The sequence below is a fragment of the Ursus arctos genome, unplaced genomic scaffold (genome assembly GCF_023065955.2).
Source record: "Ursus arctos isolate Adak ecotype North America unplaced genomic scaffold, UrsArc2.0 scaffold_31, whole genome shotgun sequence".
Classification (NCBI taxonomy): Eukaryota; Metazoa; Chordata; class Mammalia; order Carnivora; family Ursidae; genus Ursus; species Ursus arctos.
In genome coordinates this window covers 33,139,569-33,165,562 of record NW_026622997.1, presented here as the reverse complement: position 1 = coordinate 33,165,562, position 25,994 = coordinate 33,139,569, and the positions used below count along the sequence as shown (strand labels likewise).

The 25,994-nt window shown below is 39.8% G+C and overlaps 1 protein-coding gene across 7 annotated transcripts in view; it reads left to right on the top strand.

Moving 5' to 3' along the window:
* Nucleotides 1-25,994, top strand: part of KIF6 (kinesin family member 6) — a 423,767-nt gene that overhangs the window by 159,896 nt on the left and 237,877 nt on the right. Inside the window, exon 2 of one of the 7 annotated variants that reach the window (XM_057304798.1) lies at nt 3,791-3,850. The exons of the other annotated variants lie outside the window; for them this stretch is intronic. Coding sequence (XP_057160781.1) covers nt 3,840-3,850 — 11 coding nt within the window. The 5' untranslated portion in view covers nt 3,791-3,839. The remainder of the gene's footprint in view (nt 1-3,790; nt 3,851-25,994) is intronic. 7 annotated transcript variants of the gene reach the window in all.

Here is a 25,994-nt window from a genome sequence, read left to right as displayed (position 1 = left end):
CAGGTGTTAGGAGAGTCAGGGAATGTAGTTTCCTGTGATGTGGGGTCAATGAAGGGGAAAAATAGAAGTTGGATCCAAGAGCAAAAAGGGAAATGGCCAACATAATAAATAAGTACCAGAGTTTTCTCCAATTCCAGTAAATCCTATCTGTTGCTCAGGAGGCTCCGTGTAAGGGTAAGATTATGCATGTGGTAGTTTCAGGATGTCCGTTCCCCCCACCAAATCCGAGGAATTATAGAACTGATACAAAGAAGCATCTGAATCTCTAGCTACACCTAAGAATAAGACATAAGCCTCTCAATGGATTACAGTCTTCAAGGAATTCCTGGCAGATTGAAGGGTGGGGTTGAGATGGGCAAGAGGAAAGGATAGACTGGAGCCACCAGGTGCAGCACCATAAAAGCCACATGACTCTGCGTGCTGTCACCGTGGAGCCCGAGGGCTGGCGACAGCCTGCAAGGGTTTGGTAGAGCCCTAGTAGTGGGAGCAGTTTGTCCTGTGAAGCCCTGTGCACTCCTTCCCTTCTCCACCTAGTGTTTATGTCTGAGTTTAGGATGGAGAAATAGGGAAAGGCCCCAGGTTGCTGATGATATCCAGGATAAATTGGGGGCCAGACAAGCTCTAAGGCCAGCTGCTGTCCTCAGCTCTGCCAGTCCCCACTGAAAACAGCAAAGAGCACAAGCACCCACCGCTGCTCAGCCCCTCCTCCAGGACCGGCTTCCCAAGCTGAGATCATGAAGAGTCTAGAAAAGATGAGCTCACAGTTGGGAACAACTAGAAATAGGAGGACTGCCGACTTGGAGAAAGATGAGAACAAGAAGCCTTTACAGCTTGGAGGGCTTCAGAACTAAACATGATAGAAAGAGTGATTAATATCTTTGGAGATGTAAAAGATGGCATTACATCCGTGAAACAACAGGATCTTTATTTTTATGAAACAAATTCAAGAGGAGATCTGAAAAATGAAGAAATGTAATTGTTGCCATTAAGAACTTAATGGATGGCTCAGGGGCAGAATGAAAAAACAGAGGGGCAAATTAGTCAGCTAGAAAGAGCAAGGCTAAGGAATTCTTCCAGAATATAAGATGAAAGGATAAAGAAAATGTTTAAAAGAAAAGAATCATAGAGAATAGCTCTAGCTTTACCAATATCTAACAAAGAGAAGTTTATAAAGGAGCAATAGAGATAACACCGAGGAGCCAATGGTTAAAGAAATAATAGCTAAGAATTTCTTAGAACTAAAAAAAGAAGAAAAAAAAAGAAGAAAAGAAAAGAAAAAAGACTTGAGAATGAAAGGGTTACTAGGTGCTAAGCTTTGTGTATAATAATGTAGAAAATTTTTAGGACCTCAAAATATAGAAAAGAACCCCAAAAGTTATCAGAGAAGAAAAATATCAGTAACAATCAAGAATCTGATTAGAGCAGACTTCTCATCAACCTCTCTGAAACAGGAACCTCTGGTGCTGAAAGACAATAGAACAAAACAAAACAGGACTTTGAATGGAGATTTCTGTATCTAGCCAAATTAGCATTCAAATGCAAACGTGAAACAAAGGATTTTTTAGACAGACCAGCTTTGAGACAGAAAGTTAACCACCCTAGACCCTCTCTAGAAGAGATTACAGTAGACTGCATTTCACAAAAAGAAAAATGCTACAAAGTATAAAACCAATAATGAGCAGATGTTATTTCTTTACCATACTTGATACTGTATTATATTTACATTATATCTTTTGCTAACTTGCCACTTCACACATACACAGATGTTTCTGTTTAAAAGTTATTGACAACAATCAAATTCGCCATTCATAGGAGTTTGGGGGGTAGACTGGAGAGAAATAAAAATGTGACAAGTGATTTAAAATACTGACAGACTCCTGGATGTAGTCGGTTTCCTTTGACCCACAGGTAAAAACTACACACATGTGAACTGGAACAGATTCTCTGTAGACAGTATGTAGTGTTGTCATCAGTTTTTTCTGGGCACTTGGTTCATTCATTCATTCAACATTGATTATTCAGTGTTCACAAAACTCTGCCCTAGGCCTTGAGAGATGAACACAAGATGAACAGAACCAAGATTTGGCTCTGAAGAGGTTCACAGTTCAGTGGCACTGACAGACACAAGCACAAGTAATCATGTTGCAAAATATAAGTGTTAGGAGAAGATGTAAATAAAACACGAGCTTGCAGAGATAGTAATGATTAATTCCAAGCTCAGGATCCTCATGTAAAATTCGTTCGGGTGCTGGTAAGTAAGCTTCCCCAGTTCCCAGTGAAATGATTTCTCTGCTGTCAAGATAAGTATACTGTACAGCGTTACATCTTACTAATGACTTCTGATCAGCAGCAAGAGAACAAATGTGGCAAAGTGTTACACCCATTCTGCCAAAACAAAGCATCAGGGTCACGACCACCCAGCCTTGGGTGCTCCTTCATACTGACGGTGAGGATTATTCAGATAGTGTGCGATTTTGTTATGGTTTTCGTTCTATTGTTGTTAGAGTTATGTGTTGCTGTAATTCACTAGATTGAATATTGGCACAACTTAAAAATCATCAGATTTAAGAGTCCTGGATCATCTTAAAGTAAAAGAGAGAGAAATTAAAATTTGCCTGGCATGAAGCACTGCTATTTAATATCACTAGTCTGTGCATCCTTGTCTTCTGGGGCCCTGGACATTTATTCGGGAGGATGAATCAGATCCAGTCTGCCATGTGTCTGGTCTGCTTGGATGGTGAGGGTGGGAGGGGAGAGTGCTGTTGGAGGGAGGAAGAGTCCCATGGCTTGGCAGGACGGTACGGCAGATGTAGTGGCTTTGATCTACTTTCTCTGACCTGCTGATTCCTGGCTTTATGCTGACTGGCATGGCCTAAGGACATTCCTATCAGGGATTCTGTGAAGGATGTCAGAAAGCAGATATTTAATAGATAATGTATTCTATGTTCTATGTTATGTGCACTGGACACTTTGGAGATGTCTGTTAAAATCTAGCCCTATCGAATTTTTTGAACTATTTCCTAACACTTCAGTTCTTAATGTAAATGTTTGTTGCATTGACTTGGATGCTTCAGCTGAAGAGGATTGCAGATGTCAGCCTCCAGTTATTGTGATATTTTTAGTTTACATCTTTTTTTTTTTGCCTGTGTAAATTTGAAAAGAGACAGCTGGATGAAGGCTGTATAGCCAAGTTAATGTTTATACAGAGCTTCTTGGGTGAAGATTTGATTCTGATTGATTCTCTAAACACATACCTCTTTCTTTCTCTTTAAAAAAAAAAAAAAAAAAAGCTGTAGCTCTCTGGCGAAGATGGAAGTATTATGTCCTGGCCCAAGTCTAAATGACTAGAATATTTTCTGCATAGCAACATTTTACTTCGGAGATGGAATTGAATTGGCTCTCATGGGCTCAAGTTTGCCCAAAGTAAACTTCCAAACATCTGGATCCTTTTCTTTTTTCTGTTTTCCCGTCAGCCTTATTGAGACATAATTGACATATAACATTGTGTGCATTTAAGGTGTAAAATGTGATGAGTTAATATATGTATCTATTGTGAAATGATTACCACAATAATGTTACTTAACACGTCTATCACCTCGTGTGTGCGCGCGTGTGTGGGTGTGTGGTAAGAACTTTAAGATCTACTCTCTTATCAACTTTCAAGTACACAATACAGTATTGTTAACTATAGTCACCTATGCTGTATATTAGATCCCAGAACTTATTCATCTTATAACTGGAAGTTTTTGCCTCCTTGACCAACATCTCTCCCATTTCTCCCACCCCCCAGCCCCTGGCAAACACCAGTCTACTCTCTGTTTCTCTGAGTCCAGCTTTTTATGTTTCACACGTAAGTGACTTTATATAGTATTTTGTCTTCCCCTGCCTTGTTTCTCTTAGTTATTTTTTGCAAGTCGGTTAATCCTTCATCCTGAGTTTATTGAGCACCTACTAGATGCTCATCATTTTAATAGGTGCTTTTGGCAATTCAGGAATATAGGACATGGAAAATAATTCTCTAAGGAGTGACAGTTTGGGGACATAATGCATATACACAAATGCACACATTTACACACATCCATATATATAGAACTGGGAATAAGATAGCACATTAGTGAAAAGAATAAATGGACACTGAGAATCGTAAAACCTTAATTATAGCTCTAATTTTACTCTTACTCTAATTTTTACATGTTAGGTTTTTAATGACACTCTAGATTTGGGTTTCCTCATGTATAAAGTGTGTAAAGTGAGTGAAGTGGACTGAAACTATCTGGGCCTCTTTCAGCTCCATGTTTTTAAATCTCCTATCAGCCTATTCCTCATGGTTTAATATGTTATTTACTCGTTACCTATGATAATGAAAAGCTAAATCATGTAGGAAGTTAGAAATGGGGAAGTCATTACAGGTATCACCATTGAGCAAGCTAAATAAGCCTTAAAGGATGTCAAGAGGAAGGAGGCACCATACCAAGATGAAGATGAGAGACATAAAGGGTGGTGCTGAGAGGGAAAGAGCACAGTGTCTGTGTGTGTGTGTGCGTGTGCGCACACATGCGTGTCTTGGGGGGCCCGGGGCAGTGGCAAGAAACCAGTATGGAGGCACTGCCTACTCAGGATCTGGATGAAGCTGGCCTGGCAGGAGCCAGGGGTTTTCCTGGAAGAATTGAAGAATAGAATTAGACACATAAACAGTAACCTTGTGATGAGTTGTGAATAGCGTGTGTAGAGGGGCTACTACTTTATTTAATGGGGACTAGGAAACACTGTGCTTTGAGAGTATTCCAGTTCATTCATTTATGTAATAATGTTTATTGTGCTCTTCCTTTGTGCTAGGCCCTGCTCTAAGTGCCAGAGATATAGAAATGAACAAAACAAAGTCCTTGCCCTCATGGAGCTTACATTCTGCTGGGGAGATCATACACAAGATTAATAACTAAAATACAGAGCATTTCAGAGAGCAGAAAGTGCAAAGAGAAAAATACAGGAGTTGCAGTTTTAATAGGATGACAATGAAAGAATTTATAGGATGAAGATTTCTTTTTATGGCTGCTAATAGCAACAAATAAATGTGATAACAACAAATAGAATGAGCAGGAGTGGGAAATCAGGACAATATTACCATCAGGTTTGGAGTGATGATGAGGAAAAAGACTCCAGTAATGATAGTGAAAACAGAGGAAGAGACAAATGTGAGATACTTTGTTGAGGAAGAATCAATAGAAGTGATGTCTACAAATACAAAAGATAAAGAAGGGAGAATAGTAAAAGGTCAAGACTTAAGATGGATTGTTAGAGGTTAGGAAAAGAAGCTGGTCGAAGGGGCACCTGGGAGGCTCAGTTGGTTAAGCATCTGCCTTTGGCTCAGGTCATGATCCCAGGGCCCTGGGATCGAGCCCCGCATCAGACTCCCTGCTCAGCAGAGAGCCTGCTTCTCCTTCTGCCTGCTGCTCCTCCTGCTTGTGCTCTCTTGCTCTCTCTCTCTGTCAAAAAAATAAATAAATAAAGCTGGTTGAGGATAAGGAATGTTCAGTTCTTGACATGATGAAGGAATATACAATAAACAGGTTGCATTCTGGAACTTTAAAAGAAGGTTGAGGCTAAAGACTTATTTTGGAATAACTGGTATTGAGTTGACTTAATGCTGAAGTCAAGTCTATAAGCCAGCTCAGAAATTCTCCGATCTGATTTGAAATAGACAGTAATCGGGATCAACAAGACCATATCTCCCTATGTTCAAACTTACCGTAGGCAGCTTGCCTACCGAATTTACCTTTTTACTTGGCCACATCATCCCCATTCTCTCCTTTATGTCAATTTATATATAATTAAATATTCCATTCATTGGTCATTTTCCAATGGGAAAAAAAATCACCCTTCCTTTATGACTCATAGTGTTAATAATAAAAAGTGTAGGAAGATGAGACATTAAAAGGATAACAAGGGAATATTATGAACAACTTATAACAGTGTATTTACTAACTTACATAAATCTGACAAATTTTGAAGGTGCCAACTACTAAGGAGAAACAGAGAAACTGAACAGTCCTATATCTACATAAGAAAATGAATCTGTAATAAAAACCTTCTAACAAAGAAAACTCCAGGCCCAGATAGCATCGTTGTAAATCCTGCCAAACATTTAAGGAATAAATATTACCAATTCTACGCAAACTTTTTCCAGGAAACAGAGGAGGGAACAATTCCCAACTCATTTTACAAGGCCAGTGTTGTTGCCCTAATATCTAAAGTAGACAAATGTATTTACAAGAAAACCAGAAACCAACATCCCCTATGAATAAAAATGTTTAATAAAATATTTGCAACTTGAGTCTACCAAACATAAAAAAAATTAATAAATCATGACCAAGTGGGGATTATTTCAGGAATGCAAGACTGGTTTAACATTCAAAAATCCATCAATGAAATTCACCATGTCAACAAATAACAGCAACAACAAAAACAAACATGTGATCATCTCAATAGATGCAGGCAAGCATTGTACAAACTTTGACATCTACTCATGGTGAAACTCCATGAATAGAAAGAACTTCCATCATCTGATAAGTATATCTACAAAAAACAGTAGAGCTAATTTAACAATTAATAGTAAAAGAAAGAATTCTTTCCCCCTAAAATGGGAAACGAGGCAGGGATGTCTTTTCTCACCTCTTCTATTCAACATCATACTAAGAGGTCTAGTCAGTGCGATATAGCAATAAAGATAAATAAAACACATAAAGGATTGGAAAGAAAATAATAGAACTGTCTTTATTCACAGACAATATGTTTGTCTATGTAGAAAACTAAAAAAAAAAAAAACCCAGAAAAAAAAAAAGGTTACTAGAACTAATAAATGAGGTTAGCAAGATTGTAGGATACAAGGTCAATATACAAACTCAATCATATTTCTATATACTAGCAATGAACAATTAGAAATTTAAATAAAAAGCCAGCATCATTTATAATTTCATCAAAACCCAAAATACTTATGGATAAATCTAACAAAATTTGTACAAGATTCATATGCTGAAAATGATAAAACATTGCTGAAAAATTTTAAAAAAACACTTAAGTAAATGCAGAAATATGCTGTGTACATGGATCAGGCTATTTAACACTACGATGTCAGTTCTTCCAAAATTGATCTGGAGATTTAATGTAATCCCAACAAAAATTCCAACAAGCTTTTTGTGTGTGTGTGGAAATTGGCAAGTTACTTCTAAAATTCATAGAACTGCAAAGTACCTACAATAGATAAAATGACTTTGTAAAAGAAAATCCATACTTTACACTATATGCAAACATTTATTTGAAATGAATCATAGCCCTAAATATACAATGTAATATATAAAACCTCTAAAAGAAAAGATAGAAAGAACCTTTGTGACCTTGAGTTAGGCAAAAAATGTATAGGACATAGGAAGCACAAACCATAAAGGAAAAAAAAAGATAAATTGGACTCTATCAAAATCTACAAAAACCTACTCTTTGAAAGACACTTCAAGAAAATTTTTAAAACACAGACTGGGAGAAAACATTTTCAAAACACATGTCTGACAAAGAACCTGTACCCAGAATATACATTAAGAATGATCACAATTCAATAATAAGAAAACAAACAATAAAAGGACAAAATATATGAGCAGACGTATATCGGAAAGTATACAGATGGCAAATAAGGACATAAGGTCAACATCATTAGTCATTAGGGAAATCAAATTAAAATCTTAGTGTAATGATACTATATGGTTATTAGAATAGCTTTTTAAAACTAGTAATAGTAAGTGCTGGTAAGGATGAGACCCCGAAACTCTCATACGTTGCTGGTGGGGATGTTACATGGAGCCCCCACTTTGGAAAAACAGTTTTGCAATTTCTGATAACATTAAATGTAATACTTACCATAAACTTCAGCAATCCCATTACTGGGAATTTTTCTATGAGAAATGAAAGTATATGCCCACACAAAGGCTTCTACGTGAATATTTATAGCAGCTTCCCTCAAAATCTCCCAGAACTGGAAACATCCTAAACCAGTGAGTGGCTGAGCAAATGGCTGTATAGCTCTACAGTTGAATCCTACCCAGCAGTAAAAATGGAGTGAACTATTGATGCACTGAACAGCTTGGATGAATCTCAAAAGCATTATGCTAAGTAACAAGCCAGATACAGAAGGCTGCATACTATATGATTCTATTTATATAGTGACATTCTGTAAAAGGCAAAAGTATAGTAAGAGAAATCAGATTAGTGGTCGCCAAGGTTGCAGGTGGTGGGGGGAGGAGGAATTGATTAGAGAGGAGCAAGAGGAAATTGTTTAGGGTGATGGAAATATTCTATGTTGTGGTTTTAGTGGCAGTTACATACCTATACACACGTCAAAATGCACAGTACTACACATCTAGAAAAGGTGAATTAAAAATTTTACTGTCTGTAAATTTAACCTCAACTAACCTGAACTTTAAAAAAACTTGAAAAATCTGTTATGATAAAAGGTAATATAAAATTTAAAAACCAGTCATTAAATAGAGCAAAACAAAGTGTAACAAAACTATACAGTGAAGAATTTTCCTTTAGGTAAAACTTTGCTGTAGTTAGTTTAATAATAGAAACTTACTTTTGACTATAAGCCCCTCGGAGCTCATAGACACATCTTTTTACAATTAATTAGTGCATGCGCAGGTTGTGGAGAACTTCCTCAGTTTCCTGCTCTGCCACCAAACCTGCATGTGGGCCAACCTGCACCTGTCCCACCTCCGCCTTCCTTCCTGTTGCAGTCCTGCATCCCCTCTCCTGAGGAGAGCTGCCCTCACCAACCCTGCTTTCAGTCCCAGTCCCTTCTGCCATCTCAGGAACATCCATTATCCTTCTTTTTTTTAATCTTCAAGTTTTTCCCATATAAAAAACCCCCAAAACTCCCCCTTGGCCCAACCTCCGCCTTGACCTACTGCTCCTTTCCTTCTTAAAACCCAACTACGCCAAGAAGTTGCTTTAACTCAGGGTCTCTGTTCCCTTCCGTGGTCCTCAGCACCCTCCAATCTGGCTTGTGCCCCCTCACGCTGAAGTGCTATTATAGTTACTGAGGTGGACAAATGTAATGGGTCAATTTCAGTTCTCATCTTTCAGCCTGTCAGCAGCATTCGCCATTATTAACGACCCTCTCGCTGAAACAGTCTCCTCTTGGGACCTTCCCTCTCCTGATGCTCCTTGGCTTCCCTGGCACATTTTCCTCCTTTCCTGTTGGCATTCCTCAAGGCACTGTCCCAGGACCTCCCCTTCTCTTTTTACTTTATATTTTTTTCCTAGGTGATCTCATCAACACCCACACCCACCCTGATGACTCCCATTTATTTTACTAGCCCACATTTATTCTTCTCCGAATGCCACACTTATCAATCTCATTGCCTGTCTGCCAGCATGCTCTGAACTCCACCTGCCCCCAACTGAACTCTTGTCCAGTGAATTTCTCTAGACCTGGTCTCTGCCCCTATATTCCCATCAGTCAGTGTCACTCCGAGCCCTATAGTTTCTTGGCCAGAAACTTGGAGTTACCTATGACCCTACTTTTCTTCTCACCCATCCCCCAAATACAACCCATTTGGAAGTCCTGTTGACTCTGTCTTCAAAACACGTCATGGATTGGATGACCTCACACTCCCTCCAAACCTCGGCCACCTTCTTTTCACTACTAAAATGGCGTCGTAATAGGTTTTCCTGAATCTAGTTTGCTCCCTCTTAACTCTTTCTCTATGCAGCCAGAGTATTCTTTTTTTTTTTTTAAGTGCAGTTCTTATCATTTCACTCTTCTTAAAACTCTTCAGTGACTTTTGACTTCCCACTGTTCTCGGGAAGAGACCAAATTCCTTTCTATGACCTGTAAGTGTCTAAGTGTCTGCCCCATCTGACCCTTTTCTGTGTTTTCAGCCACATTTCACATTCTCCCCCTTTCCCCTGGGCTTCAACAACACTGGCCTGTTAGTCCCTTAAATATTTCATTCTGTTTCTCATCCTGGGGCCTTTGCACATGCAATTGCCTCTGCCTTAAGACTGGGATGACCTGTGCATGCATGGGACACACACACATACATCTTGATTTGTTTGTTCGACTCCTCCTCCAAACCTTTATTTAGTTTAAATTCTCCCTCCTCAGTTGATCTGCAGCCCCAACTAAATCATGACAGGTTTTCATCTTTTCTGTACTTTTCCATCAGAATGCTTATCTCTGGTTAGAGTCATGTACCTGGAGTATTTTTTGGTTGTTATCTCTGTCTCCACCACACTGAAAGACCTTTGAAGCCATGTCTGCTTGCAGTGAAAGTCCATAGCACCTTAATTTGTATCATTTTGTGGCACATAATCCAAGAATATGCAGTGACTATTAATACAACAAAGAGTATGCATAAGCTACATTAAAACCCCAGCAGGAAAAGCTTGAGAGGTATTTGACTGGTTCATGAGCACTTCATCACACAATTGGAGATTTGGAGCTGCTGACATCCATCCATGCAAGCAGGTGTCACCCTAAGCAGACGAGGCCCTAGTTTGGTGTACGTTTTACCAAATGGGAACTGGTTCCTGTGGTGACAGGGTCACTCCTCCTCCTCAGGAGTCCCCAGATTGCTCTTGCTGTGCTTACAGCTCCTGTTGGGAAATAATACCCTCCTTCCAGACTGAAACAGTTGGTAAAGCTGGCGGCTGTGCTGTGTTGACCCTCAGGCCCTTCAACCAAGTGCCAAAGAGAGGGTAGGCCTTCACTTTCCATCCTTGGGGGTGTCTACGCTCTGCATTGGGGCTTATTTGGAGATTGTTATCTGATGGGATTTCTTTCTTTATTCTTCGTCAAATTAAATAATTTAAGACTAAATATAGTTTAAAATCAAGCACATTGTATTATCAGACCCACAAACACAGAATTTGGTTTTTTTTTTTAAGATTTTATTTATTTAACAGAGAGACAGCCAGCGAGAGAGGGAACACAGCAGGGGAGTGGGAGAGGAAGAAGTAGGCTCCCAGCAGAGGAGCCCGATGTGGGGCTCGATCCCAGAACGCCGGGATCACGCCCTGAGCCGAAGGCAGATGCTTAACGACTGCGCTACCCAGGCGCCCCCAGAATTTGTTTTAAAAGAACGGATTTGTAGTAATAAAAGCTACCTTGATGTCCAAACTTCTACTTAAATGTAAATAAATACACCTGAAGGAAGAGTCCTAAATCCTCATTTTCCCACCAAATAAATCCCACTTTGAAGTAATTTATACTTTTGTTCATTCTTCCGAGGGAAGAAACACTGGTTGGGTACCAACAACACCATGTCAGGTACTCTGTTAGGACCTGGGAGCCAGGGACAGATGACCAGACATACATGCTTACTGGTGATGCTGAGCTGCTGTCAGAGACACTCGGGTCCAAGACAGGGAGGGGAGTTTTTGTAAAGGGGAACAGGGAGGAAGGACTTTATAGAGGAAGTGACACACAGAAAACCCATCAGTGCTTTCGTCTTGCAGTAAGCATTTCAAGGTGACTTCAGGAGAAGTCATTTCTACCACAGTTAACTTGAAGTTCATTTTTTTTTAATTCGACGAGCCTAATAAAAGTTTAATTGGGTTCAGTTCCTCAATTTGTTTGAGCGGGATTAGAACCATTAAACAGATTTCAACTCCAGATATAGTGGCTCTCCTGAACCTAAAATTTAATAACTTGTTCCCCAAAGTATGGGACAGAACAATTAAAATCAAGACCATCCCATATAATTTGAGATATACCATCACCACGATTGTAAGTCTTGTACTGTACCCTCAGACTATTTGAGAAATGAGATGAAACAAACAAATAAATCCCTACAATATTGGAGTTAATATAGTTCTAGTGAGAATTAGATACCAAACCAGTCTTTTTGGGAAGAATCTCTTGTCAGTACTTAACTCTGGATACTTTATCCTTTTTATATTCAGTTTACCGGCCTCCAGAGTGGTTTTATTTGTCAAGCTGCTATTAAAATTATGTTTCAAAATCATAACTTATGCTGTGTAAGTTCTATGACCTGATGGGCTCTCCTGATTTTTCTCTGGAAGAATCTTCACTGTGGAGGCAGGGAGGAATGGATTTCAGGAAACCATGCTCCTCAAGGATGGGAGAGAGAGAGAGAGAGAGAAGCCCAGGCAGGAGTCTGAACAGTCTCTTGAAAATTGTTTGACATACGACTGAACTCTTTCCTACACCAGATTGCTCATCAGAAAATGAAAAACCTCCAGAAAGTTTGTGCTTAATTTCTTGTCATTATGGATGAAATTATCCCAATGACAGTGATATGGACTATCTCTGACTCTCCAGAATCTCTTCCCAGGACCTGTCTGGGCTTCCCATGGTCTGGCCCCTGGCAACTGCGGGGGCCCATTTCCCTCCCTCATGCTTCTCTCTCCCCCTGGCTTCCTCACCATCCCTCCTCTGAAATGCCCCTCCCTACTTCATTACTCAAGTGTCACATTATCAGGAGGACTTTCTTCCCAGGCCGTCTTATCTAAAACACACCTTCCCATTACTCTTTGTCCCCTTTAGGCTGAGTTATTTTTCTTCGTAGCAGCAACAGCATTTTTAATGTTGCATTGTCCGTTGTCTATCTCTGCCCACTTTGTGAGGACTTGGGCTTTATCTGTGTTGTTTGCCATTAGGTCCCCATCACCTAAAACAGTACCTGGCCCATGAATATAACGTGTTGAATGAATTAGTGAGCACTCTGTCAAGGTCTGAGTTCCATCTCTGGTGATTTTTTTCTTTTAAAGATTTTATTTATTCATTCATTCGTTCGTTCATTCATTCATTTATAGCATGAGCAGATCTCTGGAGACTCTGTGCTGAGCACAGAGCCCAATGCGGGGCTTGTTCCTATGACCTGGAGATCATTACCTGAGCCAAAATCACACTCAACCGACTGAGCCACCCAGGCGCCCCCATCTCTGGCTTTTTACCTCTCAGGGCCTCCACTCAGAGCAGCCCCAGGTTTTTGGGTGTAAGCAGGGGCCCTCAGAACTAATCTCTGTGGATAAAAGCACTTCCTGATGTTCATATTCAACATCTCTGGTTTGGGATCCACTGTATGCTAGGCCTTTGAAGAATTTATGAGTGTGAATATGAGGAATTATTTGCAATATTCAGAATTTGGCCCAGAACTGTTTTTTGAACGTTGTGCAGAGCCAATGAGATCAGGCAGAGAAAATTTATTGGAATGAACTGAGTCAAGAGACTTGAATTCTAATCGTGACCTGTCTTCCAGCCTATGGAGATGCGTTATCTTAAAATGATCACTCCACCTCAATTTTCTAATCTTACTGAAGAGTCTGTTTACTTATATAGATATTTTGTCAGGCTTCTTTACTTAAAAATGAAGGAGCAAACCACATTTTAATATCTCTCTTTAGAATATACACATACTCACACGTTCACGACGAAGAAGGAGTACCAGAAGGCAAAACCACAAAAATGTTATTAGAATTATCAGTTTTTTACCTTTGTTTTCTAGTTCTTTTTCCTTGGCTCTATTTCCTAAAATTTCTATAGAAAATTAAAGTTTACTTTTTAAAGAACAAATGTCACCTGTCTGTTTTACACCTCCAAGTGGCAAAATAAAGTCATGTCACCTAATTAATGAACAGCAGAAAAAAACGCCCTTCGTTAACTCTACTTTTACACTAAATATCACAGCTGAATTAAAAGCAAATGTTCTCTCTTGGCATATAGCAAATTATTGCATAACCCACATAGTTGGTTCTGAGATCTCAATTACATCTGCTTCTGGAATTTTAACTTTATTTTTAGAGTTAATATTTGTACTATTTTTTGTATATTTGGGCTATAATATTGTGTATTATTAATCAGTCACTTCAGAGTGGTGCTTTTCTTGTACAGTTGATATAAGACTGTATATCTAAACAGCTAAATAAAACAAAACCTATAAATTGCCAGAATGGAATGTTCATAAAATGCTTCCAAACTGGACTTGTTGGCTTTGCATCTCACTCTCCACTTCCTTAACCATGACAGTGCGCCACATACTCCCAAAGTGAGAACAATTCGTTGAAACTTTTCAGATAATTTAGAAATTTAAAGATAAAGTAGCAGCCTGAATCATAAAGAGAACTGATGCCCAAAGTTTCTATTTGTATTTAAAATGACATTATAAACCGGAATAAAATCTTTGTAAATATATGTACATAATTTTACATGATGTAGTGTGTATAAGTATATAAGGACCGTGTACTTACAGAAATTCTGAAAAACAGAGACAGACATAAAGAAGAAAACAATACGTATATGAACACGCTCATATCTGAGTGCGTGAGAAACGTGCCAGAAGGAAAACGCAGGTGCTTTTCCCTTGAATGATTGTGGTGAAGCCTTTTCCCCCAGGGGACTTGGCCAGGGACTTGCAGGTATTTTATCCAATATGAAGGCGAATCCTCCAGCCCCTGTTCTCTCCTCCCCCCCTGTTCTTCAGGATTCCTGCCATCTGGAATTCCCCGCATCTCTCTGTGGAAGTTCAATGTGAATAGTTTAATTTCTTCATACTTCTTTCAGGTACTTCCCAGTTGTTTTATTTTGAATCCTCCTTTCTTTCCAATGCTGGACGCATCAACAAAACCTCCTGTTTCCTGCTTTCTGAATTTAGCATTTCAACATCTGTATAATAGTTGTGCTGAAAATATGCAAACATACAATTGTTAGTGAACATCCTAAAATCTTATAAATGGGCAAGATGGATTGAGTTGAGATTTTGTGGTTGTCATTACTGAGAAGGGTTTTGTTTGATTACTTGTTTTTTAGGGGGGAGGGGAGGCTAGCTTGTCTTACGACCTTAGGAACCTAACCTTTGGATATATCTTGTAATGTAGCTCATTTGCTTACAAATCTGTGGGCTCCAGAGAATTCCAAGAGAACAGTTTGTCTTGGCTTCATCCGCTGAGGCTGGGTAAAGGACATGTAGAGATTTCTCCTATTCTAATCCTTGGCCCTGCGACAGCTGAAAGTTGGCTATTCGGTTCTGTCTTGGGGCCTTAATTGTCAGTCCCTGAGTCTTATTAAGCACATCACAGCACTGGGCTAGAAGCTGCAAAGACGTAGAAGCATAAAGCATGGTGCCTGGCCAGAGGGAACTATGTGAGGACATGTGACATCTGCTTTTGAAAAAAAAGAAAACCAAAAAACTCAAAGATTAAGACAAGTCAATAATCATGTACAGAATGAGCAATAAAGACCAGGAGTATAAAGGACTTAATGAAAGAAAGACTAATTAATTACCCAAATAACTGTCTGTATAGATCAAGCTTTCTTAATAAAATGCAAAAGTGGCCTGCTTCAAGAATTATCCAGACTCGGGGCACCTGGGTAGCGCAGTCGTTAAGCGTCTGCCTTTGGCTCAGGGCGTGATCCCGGCGTTCCGGGATTGAGTCCCACATCGGGCTCCTCTGCTGGGAGCCTGCTTCTCCCTCTCCCACTCCCCTGCTTGTGTTCCCTCTCTCGCTGGCTGTCTCTCTGTCAAAATAAATAAAATCTTTAAAAAAAAAAAAAAAGAATTATCCAGACTCAATATGAAGGAAAGCACTTAAGGACTCTTGGAACTGCTACCAAGTTGTGTGGAATCTAGAATTAGACAACTGGCTTTTATTTTTCAGCTTCTCTGTACAGTATAGACACCCATGCTTCTTCTCTGTGTCCAGGATGCATAGCCATCCCCCTGACATTCAGGTAAAGATCTGAGAACTTGTGAAAAAAAATCCAAAGTTGTTTTTTTTTTTTTTATTCAAGAACCCCAATGCAGGACATCCTAGTGCCAATAAAGTTAAGAGTGCCCCCAAATGAAACAGGGGTAATTTGTGTCATTCACTGGGCTATGAGATGATGACCATCTTTGTATTCAGCTAAACATTGGCCTAAATACCACTTCTTTTTAATTTTACACCTATCAAAAATGGTAATTTGACAGACCCTTTTAGTTTGGCACAACATCGTGGAGAATTATCTCTATGTAAATCTGAGTTCATGGTATACCTCCAACTCCCAGCAGAGGCACACCAAAATAAGACGTGAGATACCTCATGCACATATCCTGTTTCCACCTCCAACTGGCCCTAGCCCAAGCATCCAGAGCCTTTTTTATCTGGCATTCACAGGCTCTCTTATAGAAATCCTGCTTTATCTCCTGCCTTTACGTCCTATGGGCCAAAGACAAACATCCCCCAAGACCATCCAAGGACAGGCTCTTAGTCTGCCCTGATTGTCCTAGCAAACAACCTCTCCACGTTCTAGATGACCAAACTCTAAGGAGCTAAGTAAGCTCAGTGATGACTCAAGACTGGGTGTTCTTGTACTCTATTCCTCGGAGTATAGCATATACCTCGTTCATTGGTATATATGGCATTTTGCAGATGTTGCATTTTTTACAAATTGAAGATTCGTAACAACCCTGTATGAAGTGAGTCTATTGGCACCATTTTTCCAACAGCATTTGCTCACTTTGTATCTCTGTGTCACATTGTGGTAATTCTTATGATATTTCAAATGTTTTCCTTATTATTTTGTTATGGTACTCTGTGATTAGTGCTCTTTGGTATTACTATTGTAATTGTTTTGGGACACCGTGAATCACACCCATATAACACGGCAAACTTAATCAACAAATGTGGTATGTGTTCTGAGTGCTTTACCAACCGGCTGTAACACCCCATCTCTCTTCCTCTCCTTGGACTTCCCTATTCCTGCAGACACAACAATATTAAAACTAGGTCAATTAATAACCCAACAGTGGCCTCTATGTATTCAAATGAAGAGTCACACGTCTCTCACTTTAAATCAAAAACTAGAAATGATTAAGCTTAGTGAGGAAGACATGCCAAAGCCAAGACAGGCCAAGAGCTAGGCCTCTTGCACCAAACAGTTAGCCAAATTGTGAATGCAAATGGAAAGTTCTTGAAAGAAATTAAAAGTGCTACTCCAATGAACACATGAATGATAAGAAAGTAAAACAACCTTAGTGCTGATATGGAGAAGATTTTAGTTGTCTGGGTAGATTAAACTAGCCACAACATTCCTTTCTGACAAAGCCTAATCCAGATCAAGGCCCTACCTCCCTAGTTCTATGAAGGCTGAGAGAGGTGGGGAAGCTACAGGAGAAAGGTTTGTAAGCGTGAGGTTGGTTCACGAGGGTTAAGGAAAGAAGCCATCTCCTTAACTCAAAGGTGCAAGGGGAAGCAGCAGGTGCTGGTGTAGAAGCTGCAGCGAGTTCTCCAGAAGATCTAGCTGTGATAATTGTTGAAGGTGGCTACACTAAACAACAGATTGGAAGAAGATGCCATCTAGGACTTTCATAGCTTGAAAGGAGAAGTCAGTGCCTGGCTTCAAAGCTTCCAAGGACAGACTGACTCTCTTGTTAGGGGCTAATATAGCTTTATAGTGACTTTAAGTTGAAGCCAGTGCTCATTTACCGTTCTGAAAATCCCAGGGCCCTTAAGAATGATGCTAACTCTGCTCTGCCTGTGCTCTACACATGGAACAAAGCCTGGATGACAGCACATCTGTTTCCAACACGGTTTACTGAATATTTTAAGCCCACTGTTGAGATCTACTGCTCAGAAGAAGAGATTTCTTTCAAACTATTACTGCTCATTGACAATGCACCTAGTCACTCAGGAGCTCTGACAGAGATGTTCAATGAGGTTAATGTTGTTTTCATGCCTGCTAATACAACATCCATTCTGCAGCCCACAGATCACAGAGTCATTTTGACTTTCAAGTCTTATTATGTAAGAAATACACTTCATAAGGCTATAGCTGCTATAGATATTTATTCCTCTGATGGATCTGGGCAAAGTCAATTGAAAACCTTCTGAAAAGGACTCACCATTCTAGATGCCATTAAGAAACATTTGTGATTCGTGGGAAGAGGTCAAAATATCAATGTGAATAAGAGTTTGGAAGAAATTGATTCCAACCTTCGTGGAGGACTTTGAGGGGTTCAGGATTTCAGGGAGGAAGTAACTGCAGGTTGGGTAGAAACAGCAAGAGAACTAGAATCAGAAGTGGAGCCTGAAGATGGACTGGGTTGCTGCGATCTCATGACCAAACTTGAGCGGATGAGGAGCTGCTTCTTAGGGACAAGCAAAGAAAGTGGTTTCTTGAGATCTACCCCTGGTGAAGATGCTGTGAAGATTGTTAAAATGACACGAAAAGGATTTAGAATATTCCATAAACATAGTTGATAAAGTAGTGGCAGAATTTGAGAGCATTGACTCCAATTTTGAAAGACATTCTGTTGTGGGTAAAATGCTATCAAATAGCATCTCATGCTTCACAGAAATTGTTCATGAAAGGAAGAGTCGATTGATGTGGCAAACCTCATTATTGCTTTATTTTAAGAAGTTGGCACAGCCACCCCAATCTTCAGCACCCACCACCCTGCTCAGTCAGCACCGTCAACATCGAGGGAAGACTCTCAACCAGCAAAAAGATTGTGACACTGAGAGCTCAGATGATGAGCATTTTTAAGCCATAAGTATTATTCAGCCATCAGAAAGGATGAATACCCACCATCTGCACTGACATGGATGAAACTGGAGGGGATTATGCTAAGTGAAGTAAGTCAAGCAGAGAAAGACAATTATTGTATGATTCCACTCATATGTGGAACATAAGCATTAGCACAGAGGACCATAGGGGAAGGGAGGGACACCTGAAGAGGGAGAAATCAGAGAGGGAGACAAACGATGAGAGACTATGGACCCCGGGAAACAAACTGAGGGTTTCAGAGGGGAGGGGCTGGGGGGATGGAGTAGCAGGGTGATGGGTATTAAGGAGGGCACGTGTTGTGATGAGCACTGGGTGTTACACGCACCTAAAGAATCACTGAACACTACATCGAAAACTAATGATGTGCTATACAGTGGCTAACTGAACATAATTTAAAAAAAGGGAGAAAAAATAATTTGAAAAAAAGCCATAAGTATTTTTAAATTAAGGTATATACATTGCTTTTTTAGACATAATGGAATTTCACACTTAAAACACTACAATATAGCGTGAACATAACTTACACGCACTGGGAAACCAAAAAATTCATTTGACTCACTTTATTGTGATATCTGCTTTATTGTGGTGGTCTGGAACCAAACCCATACTATCTCCAAGGTGTGCCTGTATTCCTCATTCTCACTTCCATCCTCCCAGCCTCATTTCCTTATGGTTCCCTCTGTGTTGATCATGAACTGACCACACGGGTGACCATTACTGCAGCCTCCAGAACTTGTCACTATTGTCAAGAGAGCTGCTGCCTAGTGTATCATTTCTTCAGTTTCCTGAGGAATCAGATTTCCCCTTCTCGTTCATAAACCCACCTTTTACTATCGCTGCTTTCCCACTGCTTTCCTCATCCATGTGCTTTCCAGATCCGTCACCTAGCATGTGCTGTGCAGAGTTCAGTACTGTGTATTTACTTTGCTATGGAATCTGAAACCCTAATTGAAATGTGCAGCCACACGTTTCCTCTTTTTTGTGCATTTCACTTTTTCTCATGTTCCCTGTTTAATAGCTGTAACTCTTCCTATAAGTGTGGAGGAAGAAAACAACCATCAGGAGACGAAGACATTGCTGATTATCAAAGAAAAGCAAATTAAAATGCGATGCGAATTTTTCCAATCTTATTGGTATGATATTCCATGTCAGGGAGGGCATGGGTGAGCTCCTACACTGCAGGTAGAGTGGACAGGGCCAAAGGTTGGTGGTCCAAAGGACAGGGCCTGGGGTAAATCCCACGTAACATTTTTAGCTTGTGCCCTCTTCCTGGACAGCCCTAAAGAGCATTTCTACAAACTTTTTCAATGGGTATGCTTTTTGGCTCAGTGATTTAATTTCTAGAAATTTGTCTTTAAAGATGAGTGTACAAGGATGTATGTGTGAAGTTATTTTTACACCATTTATAATAGGGAATTGGGTTGTGGTATATTCATTTAATTGACTATAATGCAGTAATTATCAATGTCAGTGAAGACCTATGTAAATACTGACCTGGGAACACTTCCAAACTATGTATTCTGTTACTTTTGCAACCAAAAAAATGCATTTTTATGTATACACTTACACACACACACACACACACTTACAAACAAGTCCGGAAGTGTGAACACAAGAATTTCACTGTGTTATCTCTGGGTTCTAAGATTGGAGTGATCTTTCTCATTCTATATTTTTTGAATTTTTTGCATTAGGCATGTATCAGTTTTTTTACAGCAGTAAAAGTCTGTTTCATTTTATGATCAGATAAAATAACAGTATTTAAATCATGTTAAAGATACAAAAGTGAAATACTCTCTCATAACATTTTCCGTAAGTTATAATCAAATCACTCAGCAAACATGCAGGAATAATTATGATAAAAATAAATGCCGTGTATTGAGCATTTGCTGATAGGCATTTCATTAATTTTTTATGTACATAATCAGATAAAAACTCCACAATATTTCATGAGGCAGATAACATGTAGCTAGCAAGATGAGATGAGGAGTCAGAGCGTAAATCCTATTTTGTCTGTCTCCTGAGCTGCTCTATGTGACTCTTGAGCCACAAAGATGTAAGGTGTTGTGATGACTTGCACCTGAATCCTGTTTCTGAGGGGATTACAGGGCAAAATGCAAGCCCTGTTCTAGAATTGGCTTGATTTTTCTGTATTGTTCACTGTCAGAAACTAAGGTCTATCTGGAATTCTGAATTGTCTTCACTGTTGTTCATTCACTGTGTCATATAGAAATGGTCTTATCTAGAATGTCCGATAAGAGACAAGGAAAGGACCTATATGTTTCCCCTCATGGGGAAATGTATCCCCCTTTCTATCCTAAGGGATTGGCTTCTGAGCTAAGATGGAGAACAAGGCCATAAAGTAAATATCTGCCCACTGCTGTTGGCTCATTTTTGGTGTGTTAGAAGTATATTAGCCAGTGCTTGTTTTCATATGAGACGGTTTATGTAGAAGTAACCCCAGCTGATAAAACTCAAGAGTTCATGCCAATAATGAAATTCCTCACAGTTCAAGTAATCATGGGGCCACTAACCTATGAGGTAGTTGCTAAGAAACACAGGGACAGATTCTAATTATTCTTATTAGCCACCATTTGGGTCAAATGACTAACTTTTCCAAAGTTCATTCCTTCATTCTTCATTGTTATCAGCCAAAGGGGAATAGCGGAAATGTATGGGATTTTTTGTTTCAGTCAGTATCACTGATTTCCAGAAACATGTTCTCAGAGGGCTTATGTTGACTGTGTCATATAACCAGAAGCTCAGACGGCTGGGGAGAAATCCTGGGATCTCCTCATGCCTGACCTCATAAATACAGGACATTACTGAGTCTTTGGGGACTCCCTGGATGACCCTGTCCTGCCCGTGTCTTCCCCAGGCACCCCTCAGGTGTTGAGCGGAATCTTCCTTGGGTGAGCTGGGCTTTGAACCAGAGCATTGTTGTTTCCTCACTGAGTTAGGAAAGCACAGGTTACACATATTTGTTTCTAAAAGATTTGAGTTTGATATTCATGTTTTAGCATTCTCGGTGTTCTTCTCTTGAAAAACACTTTATGACTTTCATAAATATTCTTTGCAGATAATACATCGGTTTGTAATAACTTGTTATGTGGGGCTGGTTTAGCTGTTGCTCCTCTCCTAGGGTAAGATTTCTTCTGATTCTAGCTTAGGTACCCTTCTCTCATGGTTCTGGTTCTTTTTTTCTTTTTTAAGATTTTATTTATTTATTTGAGAGAGGGAGAGAGAGTGGAGGGGGCAGAGGAAGAAAGAGAAAGAGAGAATCTTAAGCAGACTCTGCACTGGGTATGGAGCTGGACACAGAGCTCGATCCTAGGACCCTGAGATCATGACCTGAGCTGAAATCAAGAGTCAGATGCCCAACCGACTGAGCCACCCAGGTGCCCCTCTCATGGGTCTGGTTTTGCCTGTCTTCTGATTCAGATGAGCTGCCCCTCTGCACCCACACTGGCCATGCTTTCTGTTTTGAATGTTGATCCATGCTTTTGTTGTTAAGGCAGCTTATCTGCTCAGTCCGTAAGTGCCCCCAATCAGCCTTTTAAGATGCAGACTTTCTGCCTCAGTTACACTACCTCCGCAGTGTGTGCGGTAGAAGTTTCCTTGCTTCAGCTGTTTTTATTTCTGCTTGCTACAGCTCAGCTCTGTACGAAGGCAGGACCTTTTAGAGAGTCTGACTTGAATCAGAACATGCCCAACCAGCAACTTCTGCCTCAAAGAGGCTGCTGCATCAGAGGCACAAAGAAAAGGTTGTGTCCTCAGCCCACAGCAGGGGCAGTAAATGAAGGTACTTTATGTGGGGATGGCAGGGCAGGGACAACAAAGATGAAGTTAGTGACGGATTCTGACTTTAAGGAGTTTCAGTCTGGTAAGAGAGACAAGTACATGAATATCTATAATGTGAGGTGAAAGGTAATCCTGGGGTAGTTGGAGGGGTAGAAATTACTTTTGGGTGGGAAGATCAGGGACGACTTTTAGCAGACCCGTGAATTAAGACAAAATTTAGGATAGAGAGTTGGGCAGGGAGAACATTTCAGATAGAGGAAGATCAATAAGAGCAAAGCTATAGTCTTGTCTCCTTATTTTATAGATTCATAAACAGATCCAGAAAAATGATGTGGCTTACAAAAGATTTCTACCAAGTTGGATTTTTTCCTGAGAAAATCAGCCTGCACAAATTCTGGCTCCCCAAGGGCTCTAAACCGTTTTATCACTCTGAATTTTTAGCTTTTAAAATCACTTGAGGGGCGTCTGGGTGGCTCAGTTGGTTAAGCATCTGCCTTTGGAACATAAGAACCAGGAAGATTGGTAGGAGAAGAAAGGGATAAAGAAAGGGGGGGTAATCAGAAAGGGGAATGAAGCATGAGAGACTATGGACTCTGGGAAACAAACTGAGGGCTTCAGAGGGGAGGGGGGTGGGGGAATGGGATAGGCTGGTGATGGGTAGTAAGGAGGGCACGTATTGCATGGTGCACTGGGTGTTATACGCAAGTAATGAATCATGGAACTTTACATCAAAAACCAGAGATGTACTGTATGGTGACTAACATAATATAATAAAAAATATTATTATAAAAAAAAATCTGCCTTTGGCTCAGGTCCTGGGATCGAGCCCTGCATCCAGCTCCTAGCTTAGTGGGGGAGTCTGCCTCTCCCTCTGCCTCTGCCTGCTGCTTCCCCTGTTTATTCTGTCTCTCTCTCTCTCTCTCTCTCTCAGTATGTCAAATAAATAAATAAAATCTTTAAAAATAATAAAATAAAATAAATTGAAAGTGTAGTGTAATTATTATTAGTATGGAAACGTTTAGATGCTGCGGACAGTGTTTGCAGTATGTTTTATTCTCTGAGGGAAGAACAATGGCATTGGGTCTCGCCTGTCTTTATGACCAGTGAGTGGGTTAGGAACCTGACAGCAGTCACCAGTGCCCATCTGTCTGCCCAGTCCAGGCACTCCAGCCACGTGCCCCCACAGGCCAGCGTGGCACTGGATTACTTTCCAGCTTACAGTTTAGGGCTTTCCGGCTTACATCTTAGGATGGCCAGATCTAGCAAATAAAAATGCAGGAGATCCACTTAAATTTGAATTTCAGATAAACAACAATTTGTGTGTGTGTGTGTGTATGTCCAATGCAATCTTTGTAACCTGATTTCAGTTTTTTATATGATCAGAGTTTTTGTTTTTATTTGCATAATTCCCGTGAATTATGACATTTTGTGTTTTTGACACAAATTGACATTTGTGTTTTTCCTTTTTTTTTTTTTAAGTACCATTGAACACGGCCTCAAAGATTTTTAAAGTTCAAGATCCAGGGGATGTTAAGGTGAAGAGAATGGAATTGAATATGTCTTTCATCTTTATATACCCAACGCCTGCTTCATGGGAGGGGGCCAGTAAATGATGTCTGAATAAACCCAAGAATGACGGAGTTAGCGCATTCTTGATTTTTATTCCCTGTCATCTGAGAGTCTCCCTTTGTGCAGTGACAAATTTAAGCCCCAAATGTAGTTCTTTTCTAAAATGTCTCATTGGGTAGAGAATGAGAAACACCTCATATCATGGTTAGTGTTTGCCAGTGGGTTAATTCACACCTCCCAAAGAAACTGGCCCAAGCAATCAGGCATCGTTTACATTAATTAATTAATTAATTGACGGATTATCTGCTAAGGTGGTCCTGAGTTCACATCTCTTGGATCTGAAGCATCCTTACGCTAGCTTCTAATATGGCTGGCTATAAAGCAATAACCTAAGTGTTGTGGATTACATATCCCACAGGTCATTAATGGCTAATGCTCCCTCTCTTATTTTATAAGAAATCAGATCTCTGAAATCATTCATGAGATATAATTCACTACAGATGAAGTTTCTCCACTTTGGTACAAAGTGTTTTTGGTCCCGACACTACATTTTGAAGATATTAAAACAAAAACTAAAAGCATGATCTACAGCTTGTGTCAATTATCCTTGGGTAGTTTATGGTAAGCGTTTGAGTTCTTAAGACATAGTTATCTAATATGATTAAAAAGGCCTGTCTCCATGTTAGGGCTGTTTCTGTACTTTAATGATTATTTTATTCTCCTAAAGTTTAAGTGCTTTGGGTTCTAATAGGCCAAACGAATGAATATTGAAAGCAGATAATGAAAAGGGGATGAGGCGTGAATGGCAATGATATTTGTTGGACTATGGTTGACACATTGGATTCCTTTGGCCTGGACAGCTCTTGCTTCAGAAGTCCAAGTGCTTGATTCTAAATTAGAAAGTCTTCAGTGGTAAAGCATGAACGTGCTGTTTCATTCTTCTAGTTACTCATTGCTTTCTCACTGTTAATGCTCTTTGCTCGTTGGGTTTTGTGAGCCCCAGGGAATTCTTTTAAAAGCAGGAATGAGACCCATCATCACAGCCAGGAATATTTATATTTCTCTCTTGCTTTCCCCAATAACCTTTTCATGGGAAAAGTTTGCCTATACATGGCGGTGGATATTTTTAAAGACTTCCTGAAACAAAGGTTTGTTCTAATTACAGTTTTATATAGTTTATGCCACTAAAAGAAAACCCACAGTGTGAAAATGTGCCCTTATGGAAAGGATAAATTATAGCAACGTCTAACACCTGGTTCCTGATAACTTGCTCAAAGGATGCATGAACAAATGCAGAAATAGCCACCAACCAGTGTAATCAGAGCCATAAAGTAAGTAATTGGATCATATTAACAAATCAAACCCATCTGGAAGCAGCAGAGGAATGGCTTTGGGTTTTAACCAAAGGACCTAATTCATTTCAAGGACCCAATAGCAAATAAAGTGTATCTCTCTCCTATAGCATCATCTTCAGGGAAAGCAACGTGAAATGCTATAAATTAACATTTAGAATTTCATCTGCTGTTTTTTTAAATTTTGCTTTGAGAATGTAGGGGTTTTATAATTATTATGCCAACTAACTATTCATGTTCATTGTGGAAAAGTGCTAATGGGCAGATAAACAAAAAGAAGATAGAAATCACTGGAAATTGTGCCACTCAGAGATAACAACTGTTAGTATTTGGTTGTAATCCTTCAACATTTTCAATGAATACATATAAATGTGTATTTTAATAAAAACGAGCTCATGGCAACCCCCTGGGGTCCTCTCCCTCTATGGGAGCTTTGTACTATCACTTTGCTATCACTCAATAAACCTTGCTTTGCTGCCCACCCCCCCAGAAAATGAGTTCACACTTTATATACTGTTTTTTAACCTGTGTTTTAATTTGATTGTGACATCTTCTCATATCAATATTTATGTACATCTTTGGCCTTTGGAATCCATGTATAGATTTGGCAGGATGTGGGGACACTTTACCCCCAAAAACGTATACAAAATTTTATGGGGTGTGTGTGTGTATGTGTTTCTAGAAAAAAGATGCATTGGGATTTTTATTGTATTTAC